Below are 22,808 nucleotides of genomic sequence, written 5' to 3' on the forward strand. Positions count from 1 at the left end.
AGGCAACATTTGTCTTGACATAGCTTTTTCCCAATTCAGGGGCCGCATCCTTCAAAGGAGGTGATCCCTGATGGGACACAGCTATAGTCTTGACATTATGGCATCCTGACAGTGCCTTTACATCAGTGCTATTTTACCATGTAAAATTGAAACATAAAAATAATTCTGAGGGCCCGTATACAAATTATTTTCTACTGCATATTTGATCTCCACATCATGTTGATGTAGATCTTTATTGATGCATGATATGTATGATCATTGTCTTAATTAATTGGTTGTGAGCAGGATCTGTAGATCTGAGTATCCTGTGTCTCATTGGCTGAAACATAAGCCCCATTAACATTTCTCTCACAGACTGCAGTGTCGCTGTAGGTGTGTTCGCCAAAGCAGACATGACTCAGCACAAGCAACTTGAGGTTCTAAGCCGCCCACTTGTCCAGTGTTGTTACAGCTGGCCTTCACACTTTCAGTGAGTAAACTACAGCCTCATCTCTGCACTGCTACAGGAAAAAACTGAATTATTAAAGAGCTGTTGCTCTTATCCTTTTTTATTCTTCCATTTTGTTTTCTCCAAAGTCTTATACTAAGATACTTCATACGTATGACTCTATGGTGATATGTCAAGATTAAACCAGGTCACTAGATGACCCCAATGTCAATGAACCTTTTGAGCTTGACCTTTGAGCGCAAAGTTGCACCATATGTCATATACTGTCTACTAAGTAGGCTTCGTTAGTAGTAACAAAGTAGCCTATAAGTCAGGCTTCAGTGTCTGAGTATCCAGACTGAGGCATCTTTAGTAATCAGATTTAAATCACATTTCAAACCATCTAGAAACATCAAACATGTTTAAAATCTGGTATGCAAAAATCTGGTGACAGGTGGCAAATTCCCAAGCTTAAGCTTATTGACTGAATTCCCAAGCTTAGGGAACTAGGTGCCATGTCATCTGCTGGTGTTGGTCCACTGTGTTTTATCAGGTCGAGAGTTAATGCAGCTATTCACCAGGAGATTTTAGAGCACTGCTCTATGCTGACAAGCTGTATGGAGATGCTGATTTTATTTTCCAGCAGGACTTGGCACCTCTCTACAGCGCAAAAAATTATACGTAGCCTGCGAGTTAGTTCTGGCCAGCATACACTCGAGAGGTTACATGCATGTTCATTCTATGCGGCTGTTTACAGCGGCATGCAAGATCCTACGTCATTGTTAGGTTATTCCATGCCTTCGGCGCCTGTGATATTATTATGATTATAATTACGTGTGTATTTACTGCTTATTTAGGATTTCCCAGAGTGGTAGGCCAACATAGACAGAAAGGGGTAGATACATCTGCTTGTTGGAGGGCTGTAGGTCATAAATTCCGTACCATTCCCTTATCTCAAAGAGGAGAGAGAGAGAGGCTCAAATGACATGCCTGATGCCTATGTTATGGGGGAGGAGAAAGACACTTGCTAGGTGCTCATCGTATTTGCCCAGTGAGTAAAGGCACATACTGTGGGTCCTTTTCTGAGGGTCATAAAAATTCCTTAAAGTCTCTTATCTGGAAAGAGAGAGAGACCCAAGCATCTTGGAGGGTGGACATGATATCTGGTGGGAGGCGACATCCTTTGTGTGGGTCTGTGTTGCAGAGTCAGTGGGACATCAGTTTCGTTGAGGAGTTGGGACGTGGTATAAGTACGTTGAGGAGACTTGGTGACTATATGTGCTGATATGTTTATTGTTTATGTGAAAATTCATGTTGGTAATATTGTCATTGTGTTTTCTGTGTTTATTTCCTAGGTTTATAACCTGACCTGGTTAGATCTTGCTAGTAGAATGTGAGCCTGCTGGCAAGGTTGTAGTTGACTAAGATAGTAGTTAGCTGGCCGCTTAGTAGAACGATTGTCTGCTAGGTGTGTTAATGTATGTTTGTATTTGTAGTGAATAAAAACCATCAAAAGCACAGGTCTGAGCAATAACTACTTGAATTCCTCCCAAACTCCTGGCCTAGTCAGAGGGCTGTAGTCAACCAGACGCATGAGTAGTTGCGCCTGGTTGGATTTCTGAACAGTCATTCACTGACGTGGCAATCAGCTGTCCAATTGGGCGGGTATTTAAGTCTCTTGAATCGGGCATTCCATCCGCTTGTGTGGTCTAGCTTGTTGTCATGCGGCGTTTGCTCCCACCACCACCCCAGCACCACCAGTAGGCTCTGCTATTGGTCTGTTCCGCATGGGGGGGTTGTTATGTATATCTATCTCCCTGCTCTTAATGGTTAATGATGGCTGTATGATTGTGCTGAGCAGGGAGAAAAAATATAGCAGAGCCTGAACGCCAAGATAAAATATTACATCCACACTTGTATTCTCATTCTATAATATTGCTTAAATATATTCGGTCTATAATATTGGTTCAATCTATTCGCGAGTTATCTGACAGAACTACTAGTATAACCATGGTATTACTGTGCTTCATTGGCCAGCCAACTCTCCTGACGCAAACCCCATGGTGAATCTATGGGGTTCTGTCAAGAGGGAGGTGAGAGACACCAGTCCCAGCAATGCAGACGAGCTGCAGGCCGCTATCAAAGCAAAACTGGGCTTCCATAACACTGTGCCACAGGCTGATCGCCTCCATGCCATGTTGCATTGATGAAGTAATTTGTTCAGAAGTAGCCCATACCAAGTCCAGTGCATAAATGAATATACTTTTCAGATTGTTGACATATCTGTATTAAACATACTTTTTTTGATTGGTCTTATGTAATATTCTAATATTTTGAAATAGTGGATTTTTCTTTTCATGGGCCGTTTCATATATGCCGTAATCATGTAGATTAAAACAAAAAAAGGTTTGAAATATTTCACTTTATGTGCAATGATTGAATATAGAATATATTAAAGTAAACATTTTCTAATTATATTACGGGGAAGAAGGTTTGAATCCTACCCGCTGCACTCTTTTTCCAACAACCGCGGACAGTTATTTTTGGCCGATAAAGTATAGTTTTGGACCGTCTCGAGCAAACTTGAGTCACGAGATGCACCACAGAGCAAGCTAAAGCGAGCGAGTTGCCGTGATGATCCCGTTTGACAGGAACTGTTTTTCTGAAACGTTCCCCAATGGTGTCATTTTCCACATGTTAAGTAGTTGGCGGCTTCCCACCCTGGAATATCTTCTGTGTGGCCTTGTTCAGTGAAGATGGGAGATTGTAGTGGTCATACACTATATTGATCTTCCTATACTCTTTGGATGTGCTGTCCAGTGTGGCTGTGAAGTGGTCAGCCTACTGGGCACATGATACATGTTGGCATTCCAGTTCCCTGTACCACTGCCATTCCATCCATGAGAGTTACCTTCTTATACAGGGGATAATAATAACCATCACTGGTAGTATTTTGTGGTTGCTGATCAGCATCGCCAAAGTCATCAGTAGTCCTCTCCTCTCCTGGTTGGGCAGTTTCTGAGTATGGTCATGAGCTGTGCATAGCAGGCCACTCACTGTGAAGAGGGCACGTACGTGGGTGCTGAACTTGTGCTGGTCAATGGCTTCTTTCAGATTGATCTCTGACCATCCTTCAATTCCACCACCTGGTCAGCCAGTTTGTGCTGGCTATATACCGTAGCTAGTTCCTGGTTTCAGGAATGCCAATCATTTATGCCAATTATGCTAATGACAAAGGGTTGCATAATTTAGCTATGACAAGGTAGGCCTACGTCTGGACACGATCTCAGACTCTTATAGACTCTAGTAAGATCATCTCTCTAAGTTGGAAAAGGTCAAAAATGCAATAATTTCCTGTTTTGTATCGTATTTTTGCATCATTTATGCAAATTATGCTAATGAGGAGAGGTTTTACGACCGCATCCTGATAATAGATAAATTTGTGGACATCACAAACTAAGTCTTAGACTTGGATTATTAAGTTAATTAAAAGCAACATTATAACGATTTCCAGTAGAAAATGGAGAGATCTTTATTTGACTTTCTAAGAACCCCAAGAATCAAAATATACCACTCAAAATAAGTGACAATTACAGCCACCACAATCTGATGGATAGGCCTCCTGAAAAGTAATGTGGCCGATTTTATGGCCAGGAGTCATTTCTCTTCTTTAAAGAAAGAAAAGAAAAACAATTTGAGTAGCCAATAATTTTTTTACCCCTTTTTCTCCCCAAATTAGTCGTTAAGCCAATTGATTCCTCCTCACACACATTTCTGTTTTGTCACTGCTGTCATATCCTACTGACCTGCCAGTGAGGAGCCCCCACCGTACGTAGAGCCTTCGTCCTACTCCTCCCGCCCAACACTCCCCGCTGACAGGTGCATCCCCAGCCTGTAGGAGTACGTGCAATGACCAATATCACCCTCCCCCGAACAATGTGTTCATATAGACGCTCAACAAAGCCAGATGCACCACGGTGGATTCGAACCCACAACTTCTGTGGCGGTGGGCAGTGACTTTACCAATGAAGTTTCCCATGCGTTGGGTTAGAACAAATTGAGAGGTGCTATAGTAGACACCTTTGTGAAGAAAGCTATTGGTAAGCATATATTTTGCAGATTGGTAAATATTTGGGTTATTGGAAAATTGGTGGATTGCACCAAACCCACGGATGGGGTTTAGGATTTTTAAGCCTCATCATTTATAGTCAGATAATCCACTATAGTTAAACTTCCTTGAATGAACAGCTCCTCAGTCCATCTGATTCTATCAGCAGGCTGGAAATCAGATCAGAAATTGGGAAGAAAGATTGGAATGAAAATAACTCCCTCTGGGTATCTGCAGCCTGTCCACCCAAAAGGAATGCACAGACAGAGTGACTACAAAAACATGACCTCCAATAGTCAATTAGTACTGATGTGACATTAGTGATCGTCTGCAGCATGCAGTTGTTGATATATCAACCATCACTTAACTTCAGCTATAATCGCAGGATGGCAAACCGATTGTCGATACTGCATCTCTTTCCTAATGTGGAGGCACAAGTTCGTAATAAGAAATAGGAACAAATACCCAGTAAATAATGGCCTTCCAGTTTTAGCCATTGGGTCTAATAAAGCAACTGCCAGTAAATAGCCTTGCCCAAGAGCAGTTTAAAAGCATATGTGGAGGGCCTATAGATTGTTTCATGCATTTCTCCCATTCAGATTATCCAAGCCAATACAGGAACTTGAGCAAGCAACCTTCTGATCAAAAGCTTGCTTCTTTATCCAGTCTGACATGTTTTAGTAAACTAGAAAAGAAAAACACAGTATAATACATTTTTATTATTGAATTGCAATAGGGTTGCCAAAATCTCTTGTTTGTGCAAACGGTTAACTACACTTGAATAAAAATCATGGGATATGTGCTTGTATTTACCATCCCTTACAGCAGTGATCATGACAGCTCCAGAAAATGAAGCTCAGTATATCTGTAAATGCATGGAAGTGTATCAAAATATATCAAACTACATTCCATGACATGATGGGACGTCTACAGTGATTGACAGAGTAAATTAAACTGATGTAGTGTCTCCACAGTGATACGACAACAAGAAATATTGCACTGGTGTAGCTGTTCAAGGCTACACATTACATGACAAAATACCCTTCCTGCACAGCAGTACCATACATTCTGTTTCTCTTTTCCACACAAAGTGCTCCTTTCCACAATAAAATCATCATATTGCATTCGTGCCAGATTGGCAACGCATCTGTGATCAGACGATACTGTGGAAATGGTAGTTAACCTATACCATTTATGACACACAAAAAAGGAAACACACAAAACTTAAGTTATCATGCATCTAAAAAGGCAAAATAAAAAGTGCACACACACACAAAAAAGAAAATCCCCCAGATGATGCATCTTGAGTCATGATGATATTCACTAAAACATAGATTCCATGGAGAGTTATCTAATGCAGAAATTGTCTGCCAGCAAACTGCCAGAAAGAATTGTCTTTGACATTTCCATTTTCCATAGAAAATGGGGGCAGCTGCCATTTGAATGTCATGGAGTGGAAGCATATCAGGCTAGAATATGTATACTTTTTTTTATAACTCAATCACATTTGTAGTACATGAAAGGCATACGTTTCAATATCTTTCAAAATAAATTAACAAACTTCAAAATAAAATTCTTAAAAAAGGCAGAACCAGGTCTGAAAACGCATCATGCATAATGTTCTTCATCTCGGTGTCATCTCTCCCTTGAATGAACTTGATGGGTTAGGGCAGAGAAGACAGACTTTGGAGAATCAAACATATCGTCCATTGTGCCTTAAAGCCTCTGGAAACTTGCTTAAAATAAATTAGTAAAAATGAATATATTATGATATCAAACTTGAGTGTCATATTATTAAGTGTTTACAAAAATCTGAGTGAAAATAAACGTTCACAACAGTGAAAAGAAAAAGCAAATTCTGCTGTTTAGACCATTTCTGAACACTGTCTAGGCATAACAGACAACATTATGATTGAAATCTCAAGTCACACACTCAGCAGTGGCTACTTTTTCATGCACCTGAAGAAGAAACAGAATGTTTTCTTTGTAAAACTAGGGTTGTTTTAACTTGATTTTGTGGTAAACCTTTTTTAATTTGGACTGCATCATAGAAGCAAGGGATTCAGCTCGTAACGTTACTTAATGATCATATGGAAGACATACTTTATGTGATCAGCTGACGTGATGAGAGAGAGAGAGATGAGTTGGTAGACTCTAGAGAAATACTGAGTGAGAACAGAGATTTGGTCCACCTGAAGTGGATTTTTTTATGATTGGTTAGCGGAATTAATTGCATAATGTTTTTAATAAATATCCGAGCATAACCACACCCACCTCAAACCCAATCAGATAGATTATAAAATGACAATATTTCAAATTTGGATGGATACCAGTTTCTAACTTTTTAGATGCTTGCTATTATGTACATAAGCCCCTAAATTACATAGATGGTTATAGTGAATATGGGTTTCCAGTGGCTTTAAGGCTCTAGTTTCAGTTTTAAAGGGTGACAGGAAGAGAAGGGGAGCCCAGGCCCTCTTCCAACCATGGGACAGAGGAGGGGGTACAGCGCTGTGCTGCACGTCGGTGGATGCGACGAAGACGCCATAGATACAGCAGAATTGACAACAGCACAACTAGGAAACAGGCCAGGAATAAGTAGTGGTTGTTGACAAACGAGAAGCTATGCCGCCAATGGGAATGCACTCCTTTCAGGCTCTCCTGCGGGATGTCTCTGAAAGAGGAAATTCAAACACTTTTGTTAAGACAGGCTTAGCCTAGAGAGGTGATACTAACAAACTTGGCGAGTAAAGCTTGAAATGTACAAATCCAACGGTCTGGCGGAAATAGCAGAGGTTCAGAGTGTTGGGGATGCATATTTGCATATTTTCGGCTGTAGTTGGAACCAGCATAAGGGACCCGATTCATTTGAGCTCACATAAAGAGTTCGGGAGGCGTTTGCAGCAACAGGCACCAAAAGGTAAGATGCAATGCCACTAAATGTTAATCCTTCTTGGTGCTCAATTTTGAGCCAATAAGTGTTGAGTTAAGTTGGAAAGGGTGTGGGGCAGCAGCATTTTCCACTCAGAGAACTTTTATCATGGTTGACGCTCCGTCTGACAATTGAATGTTTTTGAACGTGTCGACCCTTACTGCTGTGACCCCCACTGTTGCCGACCAATAGTTGGCTTGGTCCATCACTGCCTTAAATATGTGTCTTACCTCAGTGGAAGAAAACGTGTTCTGTAGAGGATGGCTCCAAGTGTCCACTGCACCTCCTTTTCATATACCAACAGTGCAGTCTTCAGATTTTTATAATTTGAAGGGAAAGAGAATCCAGAGTGGAATACCTCATGCATCCAGGATGATTTAAAACACTGGTACCTGCACAAACAATGTTGATGACATAATGTTGAGATTGGATATAGTTGTAAGCCTATAAACCAACAAGATATTTGTTCTGGTGCAACTTACTTCAACCTGTGAAGATCAGCATGTGAGGCATAAAGGCCAGAGTCAAAGCGTTCCTTCAAGGTCCTCCACTGGGTGGCGCAATAACTCTGGGGAAGTAATAAAGGCATATTAACTTCTCTAATATTCTTATTAATTCCACAGCAAGTCCAAAGATTGTATGTGTGTGTGTGTGTGTGTGTGTGTGTGTGTGTGTGTGTGTGTGTGTGTGTGTGTGTGTATATATATATATATGTGTGTATGTATGTATGTGTGTATGTATGTGTGTATGTATGTATGTATGTATGTATGTATGTATGTATGTATGTATGTATGTATGTATGTATGTATGTATGTATGTGTGTGACACACACACACACACTTTTGACCAAAAAAGGAGAAGATTTTTCCCAGTCAGACACATACCAGTGCATGTATGTCGGCATTTCATTATTTTCAAGGTGAAAATTAACCTTATGTCACTCTAGTGTAGTCGGTTGCCTTTCAATTATGTTAAAGGCAGAAAACATACCTTATGTCACTGCTTTAGTTGTTTTGGCTTGTTTTAAAATCTGTATAAGGACTTAAAATGTTACTTAGTTAAAACACTTCCAAGTGTTGTACCTCTGTTTTCATTGAGTACTTTGTTCAACTTTGAGGCTTAACAAGCTTCAACAAGCTACAGCTGGAGAGACAAGACATCTCATCAGTGCAGTAGGCTTTATTATGTATTGATCCAGTCGTTCACAAAAGGTGGATGATCTACAGGCTCACAACATGTTGCGTGTTGTTTTTGGAAGCTGCTTGCTGCATTAATTGGCTGCCGTTGGCGGCCAATGCAATAAGAAAGTCATGGATGCTAACAAAAATAACAAAAAAAATCTGGGTATGTCATCAACACAACGCCAAACTCTGCTATAGAGCTTACCTTGGCAGCTCTGGCATATGTTGAGGAGTTATATTCCCCACCCATTCGTAGCACATCCTCAGTGCAGTAGTAGAACTCGGAGAAGCCATAGAACTGGCTGTTGTTGTAGTCAATAGGTGGCTGATAGATCCCATTAAGGGATGTGTGGGTCTCGTTGGTGTGGTTGAGAAAAGGCTGGAGAAGCTGTCTGCACTGATCGAAGTCCCCCGTGCCTCGCAGGTACAGCTTCTGGGCAGTCGGTCCAACCTCATCCTGTAGGTCTGTGGGTAGACATGGGTCCAGCAGGGGAGACTCGGCTGTCTCACCTACATGCTGGTTTAAGAACCTGGCGGAAGCAAGAATATGGAAAACATGCCATAAGGGATAACAATGGTAAGCTCCTACACAGTAAATGAAAGTTTTACTGTGTAAGCTGTGTCAGTCAACAGTCTTAAAAGAAACTAATACATAAATAATCTGGAAATCAGAGCCAAGAATGTTCTTACTTGTTTCGAGTCGCAGAATTTCTAACAAGGTTGTCTTCGTATCTTTTGCGTGCTGCGTTCCCACCGAAACCCAGGAAGGTGGACACGTACACACGATAAACATGCTCTGTGCGGTGTGCGTCACATCCCAAGTTGAACTCTGCCAGCAAGTTCTTGGCAACTTCCTCCTATAAGACATATAAATCAGCTAGGAAATGATGATGCAGGCCCACATCCAGGCATCTTTTTATCTCCATTAACTGTTAAGTTATCTATATTTCAGAAAGCCCACAAGCCTAATATACAATATATTTAAAAAATACTAAATTAGATTTACAACAAACTAAAGAGGTACAGGTGAAGCTGGAGTTGAATGGCATAAGGCAGCATTGTAGAGGGAGAAAACAATGTGCACAAGGAGGAGAACATGCAGCAAGTACACCATCAATGGATAAGAATAGAAATGCTGAACAACCCCAAATACCAATCTAGTGCGTCATGGATAACTTGCAATGTGTTACAGTATTGCCTTCAACAGTGTTGGATGAAGAGTACTGTACTTCATCTCCACAGGACAGAAATGATGAATACAGGTTTAACCAGGTAATGACAGAAGTTGGGGAGGGTGGGAGTGGGAGAAGAAAAGAAAAAAGGGGTGAGCAACAAAATCAGAAGACGGCACAAAAAACAGAATTGGTTGTGGATAATAACCTGTTGTGGAGAAGCAAAGCTTACAGTTTTGGGCACTTCGTATGCGATCTGCGTCGAGACGCCACCCATGTCCAGGACACCAGCAGTCCTTTTCCTCACCATCGCCTCATGCTGGTCGCTGCCTGGGACCTGCACCTCTACGACAGCTTCCCCTTCTGGTTTAGGAACCAGGAAAACATGGCACATGTTAATGCAAATTGAATGAGAATGTTTAGAAACGTATAATGAAGTGGGTGTGTGACGATAGCTTCAAACAACTCTTAGGAGATATACCCCCTTTACCACACTTAAAATGCCTAATTCAGCACAAAAGAGAATCTGTTAGATCATCATTGTGTTATACTGTAAATATATCTTTTGCATGCCCTGGATTTATTGTACCTATTTATGCATTAACTAAAGTGAATGTCATATTACCCAGTTGATTGATGGTGTGGTGAAATAATTATTTGAAAAAGAGGCCAACATTCTGCATAATACAAATGATTTATTTTTCCTTTAGCCACACAGCTTGTGTCAGTTCCAACTAATTAGTGACAGAGCAAACACTGATATGACTGGGACTCACATTGCCACACAAACTAATTTGTAGATTGTTAACTCCAGTTTGGGCACTTACCATTATGCACATGGTTAAATCTTCCAAGGACAAAGTTGATCCCAATCCACGCATACACACCTAAAACAGTAGAAACACATTTGGGAAGTTATAGAACATATATTAATTGTTTTACTATAACAATGTAATCTTACTCCACCTCAGTCAGATAGGATGGTCCCGTGTTCTGTTGCCCCAATTACTTGGACATTCATACAAATATTCTTTATGTATACATACATTTTGTACCTAGATATACGCTACAGTATACAAATCCCTGCCCCACCTACTGTATCAGCACATATTTGCGCTATTATGTCAAATTGTACACTACATATTTTTGTCCCTAATATTTTAGTTTGTTTACAGTTTTTTAGTTAAAGGTAGGGTAAGTGATTTGCAATTATTCAAATAATTGCAAAATGGGTCTATGTTCTGATAGTACTCGTTACTATAGTGTCCTGTCCATATCAAATGTTGACACCTACCTGAAAATGTACTATATTCTGTTTACTAAAGAGCTGGAGAGACCCCTGTGACCGAACAAACGCTCTGTAGCAATGATTACTATCAGAATATAGTACTTTGACCTTTTTAACAAAACAAAAAAAATTACATAAAAATATCACTTACTCTACCTTTAAGTATACTTATATTCTGCTGCTAAAATCTTCTTCCTTCAAATATGGTATTATCTGTATCCTGTTATTGGCTCCTAAAACAACCTAGATTTCCTCTCAAGATCAATGATTTGATCTTATTTCATCTGTCATTTTGCCTACCTTCCTGCTTGCCAGAAATTACTTCCACATGGGAATCAGAGAACAGGAAGTTGAAGTGGACTGGGATGTCCGTCCGAAGATCTTCAAGAAGTGCCTCTTGTTGGCTAAGAGAAAACATAAGGTAAAGTGAGCAGTGAGGAGCAGCAGGGCTAGGGTGCTCCTCAGGCGAGTAAAGCGGTTGTGGCGGGTCTCATTGACTGGGGTCCCCGAGGGTTCTATACTTTTCCCACTCTCTTTTCCCTGTACACCAAACGTATTTGCTGAAAATAGGCAATCTACAAGCTCACAACGCATTGTGAGCTTGTACATCTGCTATTTTCTGCAAATATTTGCCTATTATGACCTGCCCAGAATATGGCCATTAGGGTTCAACAGTTACTTGAGCATTTAATCTCTTCCCCCCTGCACAATTGACAATTTATACTTGAGGTTTTTGTAGTGCGATTATACATAGTAAAACTATTGCTATTTTCTTCCCTTCACGTAATGGAGCAGGAATTTTGGGGAGCGAGAAGGGAGTGAAAATGGTGAAACAAAAACATATGACTGATTGACACTTCCAAGTCACTTCACTGCGTCATTGGAGCACAAAACAAAGTTGAAGCCAACTGAACTTTGTTTGTAGCACGTCATGCCTGTCACACAGTAACAATTTAAATGTTGGGTATCAGTTTGTAGCTTCATGTGATGTCGCTTGGTTCCACTGAAAATGTCTTGTAGCCTGTTGCTTTGTTGCCACAAGTGTGAATGCAGCATCAGTATAAATAAGTATAACTGTACCTTTCTGAAAGGACTCTCATTCCAGCTGTGCACAAGATGTACAGGGGTGTTTCCTGGTGCTTGTTTTTGGGGATATGTTGGGCTGCAAAGCTAAGCAATGGATAAATGTAGTCACTGGCTTTCTCAGGTGAGGTGGCCAGTTCAGAGATACCTGTGAGCACAAACACAAAATAATTTGATATCGTTATGACAGGCTAACAACGGGTCCATCATTCTGTAGTGGGCTAAGTGACAGACTATCATTGACAGCCCCAATAATAACTTCATAATAACTTGATTGAATGGTGCTTTGAGGTACCACTGACCATGATGTGTGTAAGCACAGGCACACACTTCAACACTGTGTTCCCTAGTCTAGTTGCTTATTCTTTTATTAAATATAAATTTACAAATAACAGCACCACCTAAAATGTTTAGTATACTTCTATACATCAACTATCTTTTGATTTTAGAAAGTGTGGTCAGGTCACAGTGCTTCATACAAAGCCAATGTGAGTCATGAAAAACCTCTCACCTGGCTTGATCTTCATAACTACTGGCTTGCGGTTCTGATCCCTCATTTGTCGGATGTCCAGCAGTTCATGAGGATTGCCATTGTGCCTGGGCCAACAGTACACAAACACTCTAGAGCCACTGCTGCCACAGTCCACCACAAGACCATAGTTGAGATTGGGATTGCTGGTGTCCGTAGCCTCCACATCAGTGAGCCTGGCCAAATGCCTTATGACCAACAAAATCCAAAAATGAGTACAAATTAGGAAGAAAAAATAAACGTGCATCGTTGCATGCATTCTGTAAAACTCAATCGCATTTCAAGCACAAACACAGATTATCTTCATGTGACTCATCACTAATTCACCTGTGGAAGTGACTCTCCTTTCTGATCCAGCTGTCATGTCCCTTTCCAATGACAAGCAAGAGGTAAATGAGTCCCACCACGCCCACTGCCAGACCGATAAAGAACCACTGTCTGAGAGAAGGTAGCAGGATCCGAGGAAGAACCTGAGATGGTAAACTGAAATGCCAGGATGCTGGGAAAAGGCACGAGAAGCTGATCCTGTCAAAAGATGGAAGAGGGGAGAGACTGAACGCATTGATGGCTAAAAGTAATAATAAACTAATTAGCTTTTTCAAGCACAACTGAACTGGCAAAGTACACCTACCTTCCCATGTTGTGTATTGTCTTTCAAGTCGTTAGATCATTATAGAAGTCATGGGACAGCCAGCTGGAGGTTGGTAGCACCAGAGCCCCATCCTCTTTGCTTCTCTCTTAACTCTAGCCATGATCTTACCCTGTCAACACACAATAAGTAAACAAAATGAGCAAGACCACTATTAGTTCAAAAGTGGTGGCTACATTTAGGCCACCCTGGATGAATGCTGTTTTGGGAAAGACATGTTTTGAGCTGTGGTCAAAAATCAATTTAGGCATCGAAACGCAAACAATTTTCTTAGTAACTAATAATATGACGTTGCCTGAATGCATTGTATTCTTATTCTCATAAGGTTTTATGTCTGCAAGGGTGGTGAAGAGTCAAGACACGATTCAACTCAAATGCACATTTATTTAGCCAGCACACTGACAACAGCTATAATAACATCTACTGCTACACCTGTCTATCTGTATCTGCTATACAAATACACATTTTAAGATCACGGTCTGTAAAACTCGTGTCATACTTACGATTTAAGACCCTTTCGGGTAAAACAAGACAAGATCCAGGCAAGATCGCGGTGCCGTCCAGATACTAGTAGTAGCCGCTAGCGAAGCTAATCGTCAACGTCAACAGCTGACGCAGGTCTCTGCCAGCGTTGCCAGGTTTTGTGGGAGAAATAAGCAACCAGGTCTAGGAAAACAAGCCCAAAAGAAGGAACTTATTAGGCCAGTGGCCACATGAGCACTTTAAACCTATATGCATCGGCTATTTGTGAGCTTGTAGATCTGCTATTTTCAAAAACTCTTGCAATAAAATGTGGAATATTTGGAATATTTTGAAACATTCTAACAACACAGATGCTCTCCCGTGGCACAAAACATTTTCATGAAAATATTTGAGAAACACTGGTTTAAATAATTTAAAAAAATGGAAGCAAGCCTACACTTTAGAAACGAGCCCAAAAAAAAACAACCACCAATTTTTACAAGAAACTTCACAGAGAAAGAAGCCCAAAGTCGCTTATAATAAGCCGACATGGCAACACTGGTTTCGGCTGCTTAGTGACGTGGCAGTGGTGGGTACGTTTGTTTTTCACCTCTACGTCTCTATTGAAGGATTGATTGATTGATTGATGTAGTTTATTTAGAAAGACATGAGAATAGTACATGACAGTACATAACAGTACATGGAAGTACAAATTCACAATACAAGGTCTACTAAACTGGAAACCCTCATTAAGCATTACGCTTGTTTAAGATGAGAACCCCATGCACACAAATCATGATGAAATATAAGAGGCAGGCAGATATACACACTACTATACAGAATGTCATACAATCAGCTTTCAGGTTGCTGGTATGATGAGAGAAAAAATATATATATATATATATATATATACAAAAGAGGAAAATGAAGGAGGGGGGGGGGGGGGTAGGGAGGGGTAGGTTAAGACTTAGACAGGGGCCATTTTCGAATTGCAGCCTCCTGAAGGTGTATCTTTAGGGCAGTTTTGAAAGTGAGTAGGGTTTTACACTCCTTTACTCCTTTTGGTAGGGCATTCCACATTTTTTGATGAAGGAAATCATCCGTGGATGTGAATCCACCATTGCTCTTTATCAATGGTGGAAAAAGTACTCACATTTTTGTAAAAGTATCAATACTGCAATGTTGAAATACTCTGTTACAAGTAAAAGTCAGGAATTCAAAATAGACTTAAAGTACCAAAAGTAGAAAGTACTCATTGTGCACGTTCCATTTAATACGTTTTCAAATGTATAACATTATTTTGAAAATAGATCTACAAGCTCACAATTGAGCTTGTAGATCGTCTATTTTCAAATGGCCAAAATGTATTTAGGGTTTATGTGGTTAATGTATGTTTTGTAATAATCAAAATCTACAAAGTAACTAGTAACTAAAGTTTTAAAATAATTGTAGCAGAGTAAAAGTACAATATTTGCCTCTGAAATGTAGTTTGTTGAGTAGAAGTAAAAGTATCTCCATGAATTCAAGGCTTCATGGGGTGTGTAGGCTAATTGAGAGAAAATAAGTAATTTTTTGGGTGAACTACTCCTTTAAAAGGTAGGGTAAGTGATATTTTTTGGTTAAAACAAAAAGTATTTTGTTAAAAGGTTAAAATACTATATTCTGATAGTAATCATTGCTATAGAGTGTTTGTTCAGTAACAGATGTCTCCCTGTCTCTCCAGCTCTTTAATAAACAGAAAATACATTTTTCGGTAGGTGTCAAAATCTCAGCCAATCAGGAGAAAGTACCCATTTTTAAGCTTAATTTGTATAGTGCTCCAGTTCCAATTTTGCATGCTCATTTCTTAGTGTCATCACTTCCAATTTCACTTGTTTATTCTGTATCCTGATTGAGTTCTCTGTCCTGGTTGGATAAAATTGGAAATGAAACTGAAACTGAAACGAAAATGCATTTTCTGTTTAATAAAGAGGTGGAGAGACAAGGAGACTCCTAATACTGAACAAACACTCTATAGCAATGAGTACTATCAGAATATAGAGCTATTTAACAATTATTTTAACCAACGCAAATCACTTACCCTACCTTTAAGTACAAAATGTGAGTACCTCTTCCACCACTGCTAATATTTAATAATCTTTCTTGAGAGATTAACTGTTCTTTTTGGAAACCTTTTTGGTTCTTTTTTAATTTCTCAATTACATTGTAAACAGTTACGTAATTTTTTTTTTTTATGCAATACATTTTGACCAGTAATAAAGGTTAACATATATATATATACACACACACTATTACACATTAATGATGCACAAAATGACACAAAAGAAACAATCAACCCAGACACACATGTATGTTTAAAATAAACTTTATTTTCTAAAACATATTTGGTTAAACTCACTTACAGTGGGCTACTCAACACTTTCAGGCATTGCAGTAGGCCTATTTGTAGATGTATAATAGAATTTTGGCATGAATATTTATTATCGTAGTGTATATTTTATTTTTAGATTCAAAAGGCCACTTAAAACACGGTGTAAGTATTGTCCATGCTGGACATTTACAAACATCACACTATACATACATTTAACACACCATAGAAAAGACAAGCCTTCAAAATAATTTGAAAATATTACAAATTTAACTGTGATGGCAACAGAGTTAAAAACATGTTGACCTCCACATGACTTTAGAGCGAAAATAAAACAACTTTCAAGATGAGAAAAACACATACTTGTTGGCATGCCACCACGGCAAAGGGGATTTGCGATTTGTGATGAAGGAAAGTGCCATGAACAACCGTTCTCTCTCCGGTACCCTGTAACTGCTATTTTACTCTTTAGGATTTACGCTTAAGGATTCTGGCCATTTCTTTGTTTTCACCATCATTGCGCAGGCTCTAACCTCTTTGTTGGTGAAGACATTTCCTTCTGTTGAAAACCTAGCGTGTGAGACGAGAGAGAGAGCAAAATAGAGAGGGAGAGATAGAAAGGACCATTTATTACACAGCTGTGTGTTACAGTGGTACTGTACGTTATCAATAAATGTCCGTACACACCGGGGAGCATTTATTTTGTATGAATTAGAATTCATTTAAACTGCTGTTTGTTTTGAGTACATCCACACAGAACACAAACATAACACAGCGATGAAGCAACTTATTTATTTTTGGAAACAAGGTCGATTTCACCGTGAATAAAACCATCCACCAAATGGAACAAAAAAGAGAACAGCAAGCTAACCTGAATCTGCGAGGGTTAGGCGATTCAATTCTTTCTCCAGTTCCTCATCAGTAATATTGAAGGAGCTTTGAGGTACAGTAGGCAAAGAATTCAGCAGATCGCTGCTAGGGAGACCTGGTGATAGAGGGTTGGTTGGGACTTCAGGTAAACCTGAGATGCCATCTGGCTTTGAGTCTTCCAACAAAGATTTAAGCTCTTCTTCCAACTCATCTGTGTCCTCTGCATCCACAAAAAACAAAAGATTTACAACTTAAAATCAAACTGAAACACATTTTACTTGATTGTGTATAATTTAAAGTTAACATTTCAAAAACAGAAATACATAAAAGACAGCACACCTGAGCTGGACCCGCCACCAGCTATAATCTGGTTCACTTCATCCTGAGTATCACATAACTGCTTACATCAAAGGGAATAGAAAATATATGTTAGTGGTGTGAACATGAAAAGAAACAGCAAAATGTTATGATATAACTTGTTCCTTAACAGCAAGTCCGACCTCCTGGATTTGATCCACAAGGCTCTCAGCGCGCTCCACTGACACATCTTTAAGAGAGAGGCGCAGGGCAGCTACTCCAGACTGGTATGCTTGTAAAACCTACAAAAGCAATTTACAATTAAAATGTAGACATTTAGCAGACGCTTACAAGTTCGAAATCGGAATAAGCACTGTAAGCAAGAGCTTTAGTCAATAAACACGGTAAATAATAGAGGAAACTGGGATACCAGGTAAACAATGAACCTAGCATCTGTCTAAACAACATGCTTTTCTAGAAGAAACTAAATAATGAGAACAGGTAACCAAGATACAGTATATCTGCATTGTATGCTAGCAATATGAGGAGAGTGATGTGCTAGGGGGTGAGGTGGACTCTTAATTAAGTCTGTCCATTCAGCACAGCGAGGTTAACACTCAACAAGAACCAGGGCCGTCTTCAACAAAAGAGCGTAGTCAATTATTAGTCATCGACTAATCGATTAGTTAATGTAATCGACAAATCTGTAACATTCCCTACATGCAATAATGCAGAAGGACCTCTTTAAATCTAGTGCATGCCAGAGCTGTGTGAATAATGTTTTGGGAAATAACTCGTTCATTAATGCAGAAAATTGATTAATCAAAAATGAAAAGAAATTCTTGGTCAATTAAGACCAACTGACCGTTTAATTTACTATGAGAGGGCAGCCCTAACAAGAATTTAAAGTTAAGTTATGATGAACTGCTTGTGAATCAGACATCATGTATTGAATGGCCATGACTAAACTAAATACAAATTATGTTTTGCATTTATGTCACAGCATTTGACCAACATTATCACTGAATATTAATCACTGTTACCAGTTTATCGGTCTGTGACTGGGCTATTCTGTCCAGGATTCCTTTAATATTCTCCTGCTGGGAAAACAATTTGTCTGCTCCGTTTTCCACCCTTTTCCGGCCTCTCAAACACCTCAGAGCCTGTGGAATACACCATGGACATGACATGGGTTGAGTGCAAATGGGATTAAAAGGTGACAACAGTATAATAAATGGGTTAAGGGTTTAGCTATTGGACATTGGGAAACCTGCGATTTCTTCCCTTCCCGAAGCAGTGTTCTTGCTTCTTCTCTGCACCTGCAACACAGATAATACAATCTAGCATCAGCAGAAATCACACTCAAACCCAGACCTTGACCTGAATATCAGTCGAGGGAGTGTTTCAATGGTGATGCTACCAAACATCAAGTCCTACAGTTATGGCGCAGTAGGGCTGTTAATTAAATAATTGAGCCTAGAATAATTGTCGACCTTGGGAGGAAAATGTGCAATTGATTGTAACAATATATATATTTGATTAGTAGGCGTGGCTACCTCTCATTGTTTTATCAGGTCAATTCAACCAAAGCCGTGTGCTGACAGCCTTTGAATCACCACTAGTCCACAACACAGCCTACATTGAGTTTGAAACACTTCTGTCGCATGACAGTTACATCACTAACGAGTCTTTGTATCTTTATTCGAGCCTTTTCACTACATCCATGCTTGAGCGTGCTGTCACAACAACAAGCAGTAATTTTGACACTTGTGCTAGTGAAATGTACAATGTGCAAAGACCCATCATATTGCCGCAGGTAAATAATCAGTCAGAATCAGATTCAGGTCCTAAAATATACACAGTAAAACGCTCAGTGTTAATTTATCAATTTGTACAAATGTAACCAAATAGACCTTTAATTGTCAAGTCTCAAGTTTAGAATGAATATACTATATATAATATTATATATAATATATAAATATATAAATTCACATGATTTTGGTCACTGAGACAAATGTGTGTTCATTCTGCCTATTCACACAAAGGACGTGAATGCTGTCAATCTCTGTACAAATACTATGGAAACAGTACTAATAACACTCAGCTTTAAACAAGCAGTTGGGGGTGTGAAATTAAGCCCAGTTCACCTCCTTCGAGCCACCCTACGTAGCATCGCATCAATTGTATTGAATTTGTATGTAATCATGCCACAAAGAAAATGTCTTTGCCTCCTGTGAACACACCTTCAGAGTTAAATAAAGTGTAGAAGTTATCATCATGCAACAGAATGTTTATGTGTGAGTTTAGGTCTTTATGATCATACTTTTCAGCCTCAACACCCAGTGCTTCCACTCTCTCTCCAAGAAGTTTCTCACTGCACTGCAGCTGATAGATGCCTATATCTACGTCACTGACCGGAGAGACGCGATCTTGCCCAGGGCGACAAAACTTGACAATCTGTTATGGGTAAACGCAAAAAAAACACAATAGATGGAAATAAGATTACGAGTGTGACAAGACACTTATATATTACTACTTATAAGTATTACTAAATCTGTCACAGAGTAAACTCTCCCATCACCATTTGTCTTAAGATACTGTATGTGCACCTCACACCTCTATAACAACCTTGACTGTTTTCAGGCTACGCTTTACTGTACCTTCTCGCCTTCATGTAATGAAACTATGACTTGCTTTTCCCTCTGCAGTTGGAGCACAGCCATGCAGAGGGTACTTTCATCAGTGCAAACATGGGAGGATAGTGCACAAAGTTCTTGAAAGGACAGCAGAGAACGGCTGGTAAATGCACTGCTCTGGTAAGCAGCCAGCAATTCTGCTGCTTTCTCCTGTAAGACAGTGAAGAATGTACATTTTACATTCAAGTTGCCAAACAACTTCACTAATCTACTAAAATAATTTGTCAAATGGAGAGTCCATTTGAACACTCTCGGGGGTCCGTGGCCTAATGCTGGGGCAAAAGAATCGCTACCGTATTCTACATACGTACCTTTACTAGTTCTATGACAACAAACGACTCTTCCAAAGGTACACGACTGCTTCCCAGAAGGGTGGAGAAGGTCCATTTCAAGGGTTTCACCAGTAACAGGCCAACACCCCATGACAGCCAGCCCGAGTCCACATTTGCAGCAAACTCTGATTCTCGTTGTACCTTCCCAGCCCTGGAAAAGGTGAAACAAGGAATAAAATGTTATCTGTATGCACACTGAGCCTGAGCCATGCATGTTTCTTAAAAAGATCATTTTAGTGGAAGCACTTTTATGTTGCCCTTGTTGTATGTCCTTTGAAATGAATAGGTATTTTACTTAGATATTTAGCTTATTTGCTACATTCAAGGTATGTATTGTAGTAGCCCTGAAACATGACTGTATACAAGCGTCATGTGAACCATGGCTAGTATTGTAGCTATATTGTGATGTTTATCTTTCAGTGGTGTAAAGTAACTAGGTACATTTACTCAAGTACTGTACTTAAGTACACTTTTGAGGATTTTTTTTTACTTTACAAGAGCATTTCCAATGTTCAATACTTTTACTTCTACTCCACTATATCTCAGAGGCAAATATTGTGCTTTTACTACACTCCACAATAATCTAAGATTTAGATTATTATCACAAAACATACATTAACCACTTCAGATCTTAAAAACATTTCAGCCATTTGAAAATAGCCAATATACAAGCATCGCAACGCATTGTGAGCTTGTAGATCTGCTATTTTCAAAAGATTTGTATACATTTTGACATATTATTCTGCATAATGAGTACTTTCTATTTTTGGTACTTTAAGTACATTTTGATGCCAATACTTTTGCACTTTTACTCAAGTACATTTTGAATACAAGACTTTTACTTGTAACAGAGTGTTTCTACATTGCAGTATTGATACTTTGAGTACTTTTTCCACCACTGCTGTTAGTAAAGTATTCAATCAATCAATCAATCAAGAACTGGCATTTCCTACCATTGGATGATGTCCTTTGAATAGGTATTTTACTTTGATTTGTAGGATATCTAATGTATTTGCTATATTCAAGGTATTTATTGTGGTGTTGTTTATTTTGTATACCTGGCCATGGACTGGACGACAGTAGGCAAGCCCAGTGGCAGAGTGCCCTTCCTCCTGAAGACCTTGTTCAGATCTTGCAGGTTGACACACACTGCCCCCCTGCTCCTGCAGCTCTGTGTGACCAGGGACGACCAGAAGTCCATCTTACTGTCCCAGTCTGTGGTGTTCACGTCTCGGTTCTCTTTGAACTCGGAAAACAAGAAATTCATTCGCTCGTCGTCTTCCCACTCCTGTGGCAAAGCCATTTCCGTGGCATTATTAGACATGTTCCCCTCCAAATGCTGTAAAGCAGAGCCTGCTGTACACGTAACGGCTAAAATACCCAACGTTAGCCTGGCAGACAGCTTGTAAACAGAGTTGACAGCCCTCCTAGCTACTTCCAACAACAACATGCGCCATGTCAGACAGTGTACACACGGAAATAACTAGCAGTGTTGCCATGTCCGCTCATTATAAGCGACTTTGGGCTTGTTTTCTGTAAAGTTGCTTGTAAGTATTGGTGGTTGCGGTTTTTGGGGCTTGTTTCTAAAGTGAAGTTGCTTATTTGGGCTTGCTTCCAATCCTAATGTTGTTTAACTCAAACATTCTCAAGTCAAGAACCCCCAAATTAATATGTATTTGTCTACGGACCCCTCTGAAAACATTTTTATCTTATGCCAGGGACCCCAATGGAAACAAGCCATAGTGCTTTCTTGGGTTTAATCCATTTTTATCCATCCAATTTTACACTTTAAAGGGCAAATTGGGGCGCTTTCTTTTGGGCTTATTTTCATTAGACCTGGTTGCTTGTTTCCCTCTCAAAACCTGGCAACACTGAAACGTCAAAATAGCTATCGGTAGTTTACTCTGATAAGGTCAGAATCAGATGTCTCTTTAAAGATAGGTTACGATCTACACCACGATTCATGGAAATCAGGAGCGCTAACACAAACACATTAGCTAATGAATAAGCATATTGAAGCACAAATACACATGGTAGGCTACGTTTGGTTTGATCTTTAGCACAGAACGGTACGAGTACGCGGAGCTTGTTATTTCGTACTGTGAAGAAGACGTCGTGTCCACCGACTCCACCCGCCCAGGCAGTACGTATTAGCAGAATATGCGCACCTCCCTGGCTTTGTACGACGGAAATCACAGTTGCACAGTTTCTGCGCATCCAAGCAAACATGCGTGTTATTGGCAGTGGTGGAAAAAGTAGCCTACTCACATTTTTTACTTAAGTAAAAGTATCCGCAATTCAAAATGTACTTGAGCAAAAGTACAAAAGCATTGGTATCCAAATGTACTAAAGTACCACAAGAAGAACGCCTACTCATTATGCAGAATGTCCCAATTCACAACTTTTCAAATGTA

General features: G+C 39.7%; 2 protein-coding genes across 3 annotated transcripts; both read right to left on the bottom strand.

Annotated features, from left to right (window-relative positions):
* Window positions 1-5,234: 5,234 nt before the first annotated feature.
* Window positions 5,235-13,986, bottom strand: entpd4 (ectonucleoside triphosphate diphosphohydrolase 4). Of its 2 annotated transcripts, none has more exons than XM_080434269.1 (13): window positions 13,873-13,986; window positions 13,352-13,481; window positions 13,048-13,245; window positions 12,703-12,908; window positions 12,189-12,339; window positions 11,409-11,512; window positions 10,648-10,707; window positions 10,053-10,183; window positions 9,339-9,505; window positions 8,854-9,178; window positions 7,950-8,035; window positions 7,698-7,859; window positions 5,235-7,209 (listed from the first exon to the last, which is right to left on the bottom strand). In XM_080434269.1, exons 2-13 carry the CDS (start codon window positions 13,357-13,359, stop codon window positions 6,975-6,977), a joined length of 1,833 nt encoding a protein of 610 aa, XP_080290395.1. In that variant the 5' UTR covers window positions 13,360-13,481; window positions 13,873-13,986; the 3' UTR covers window positions 5,235-6,974. The 2 variants fall into 2 exon arrangements, with proteins under 2 accessions (XP_080290395.1, XP_080290394.1); XM_080434268.1 differs by having other exon boundaries at window positions 10,029-10,183.
* A 2,194-nt stretch (window positions 13,987-16,180) lies between these two features.
* On the bottom strand, window positions 16,181-21,855 carry chmp7 (charged multivesicular body protein 7). The gene is made up of 10 exons (XM_080432703.1): window positions 21,453-21,855; window positions 20,374-20,545; window positions 20,027-20,212; window positions 19,690-19,823; window positions 18,637-18,685; window positions 18,410-18,529; window positions 17,570-17,668; window positions 17,409-17,466; window positions 17,071-17,289; window positions 16,181-16,769 (listed from the first exon to the last, which is right to left on the bottom strand). Exons 1-10 carry the CDS (start codon window positions 21,842-21,844, stop codon window positions 16,714-16,716), a joined length of 1,485 nt encoding a protein of 494 aa, XP_080288829.1. The 5' UTR covers window positions 21,845-21,855; the 3' UTR covers window positions 16,181-16,713.
* Between the last annotated feature and the right edge of the window lie 953 nt (window positions 21,856-22,808).

The sequence above is a fragment of the Gymnoscopelus braueri genome (assembly GCF_963280865.1).
Source record: "Gymnoscopelus braueri genome assembly, chromosome: 7".
Classification (NCBI taxonomy): domain Eukaryota; kingdom Metazoa; phylum Chordata; class Actinopteri; order Myctophiformes; family Myctophidae; genus Gymnoscopelus; species Gymnoscopelus braueri.

Coding starts and splice junctions, on each gene's coding strand:
- entpd4 (XM_080434268.1), bottom strand. Junction 7,860..7,949: donor GCTGATCTTCACAGGTTGAA/GTAAGTTGCACC, acceptor TTGTTTGTGCAG/GTACCAGTGTTTTAAATCAT. Junction 7,210..7,697: donor ACACGTTTTCTTCCACTGAG/GTAAGACACATA, acceptor TTCCTCTTTCAG/AGACATCCCGCAGGAGAGCC.
- chmp7 (XM_080432703.1), bottom strand. CDS start 21,844: ATGTTGTTGTTGGAAGTAGCTAGGAGGGCTGTCAACTCTGTTTACAAG. Junction 18,530..18,636: donor GGGAAGGGAAGAAATCGCAG/GTTTCCCAATGT, acceptor TGTATTCCACAG/GCTCTGAGGTGTTTGAGAGG. Junction 17,467..17,569: donor TTGTGGATCAAATCCAGGAG/GTCGGACTTGCT, acceptor TGATGTAAGCAG/TTATGTGATACTCAGGATGA.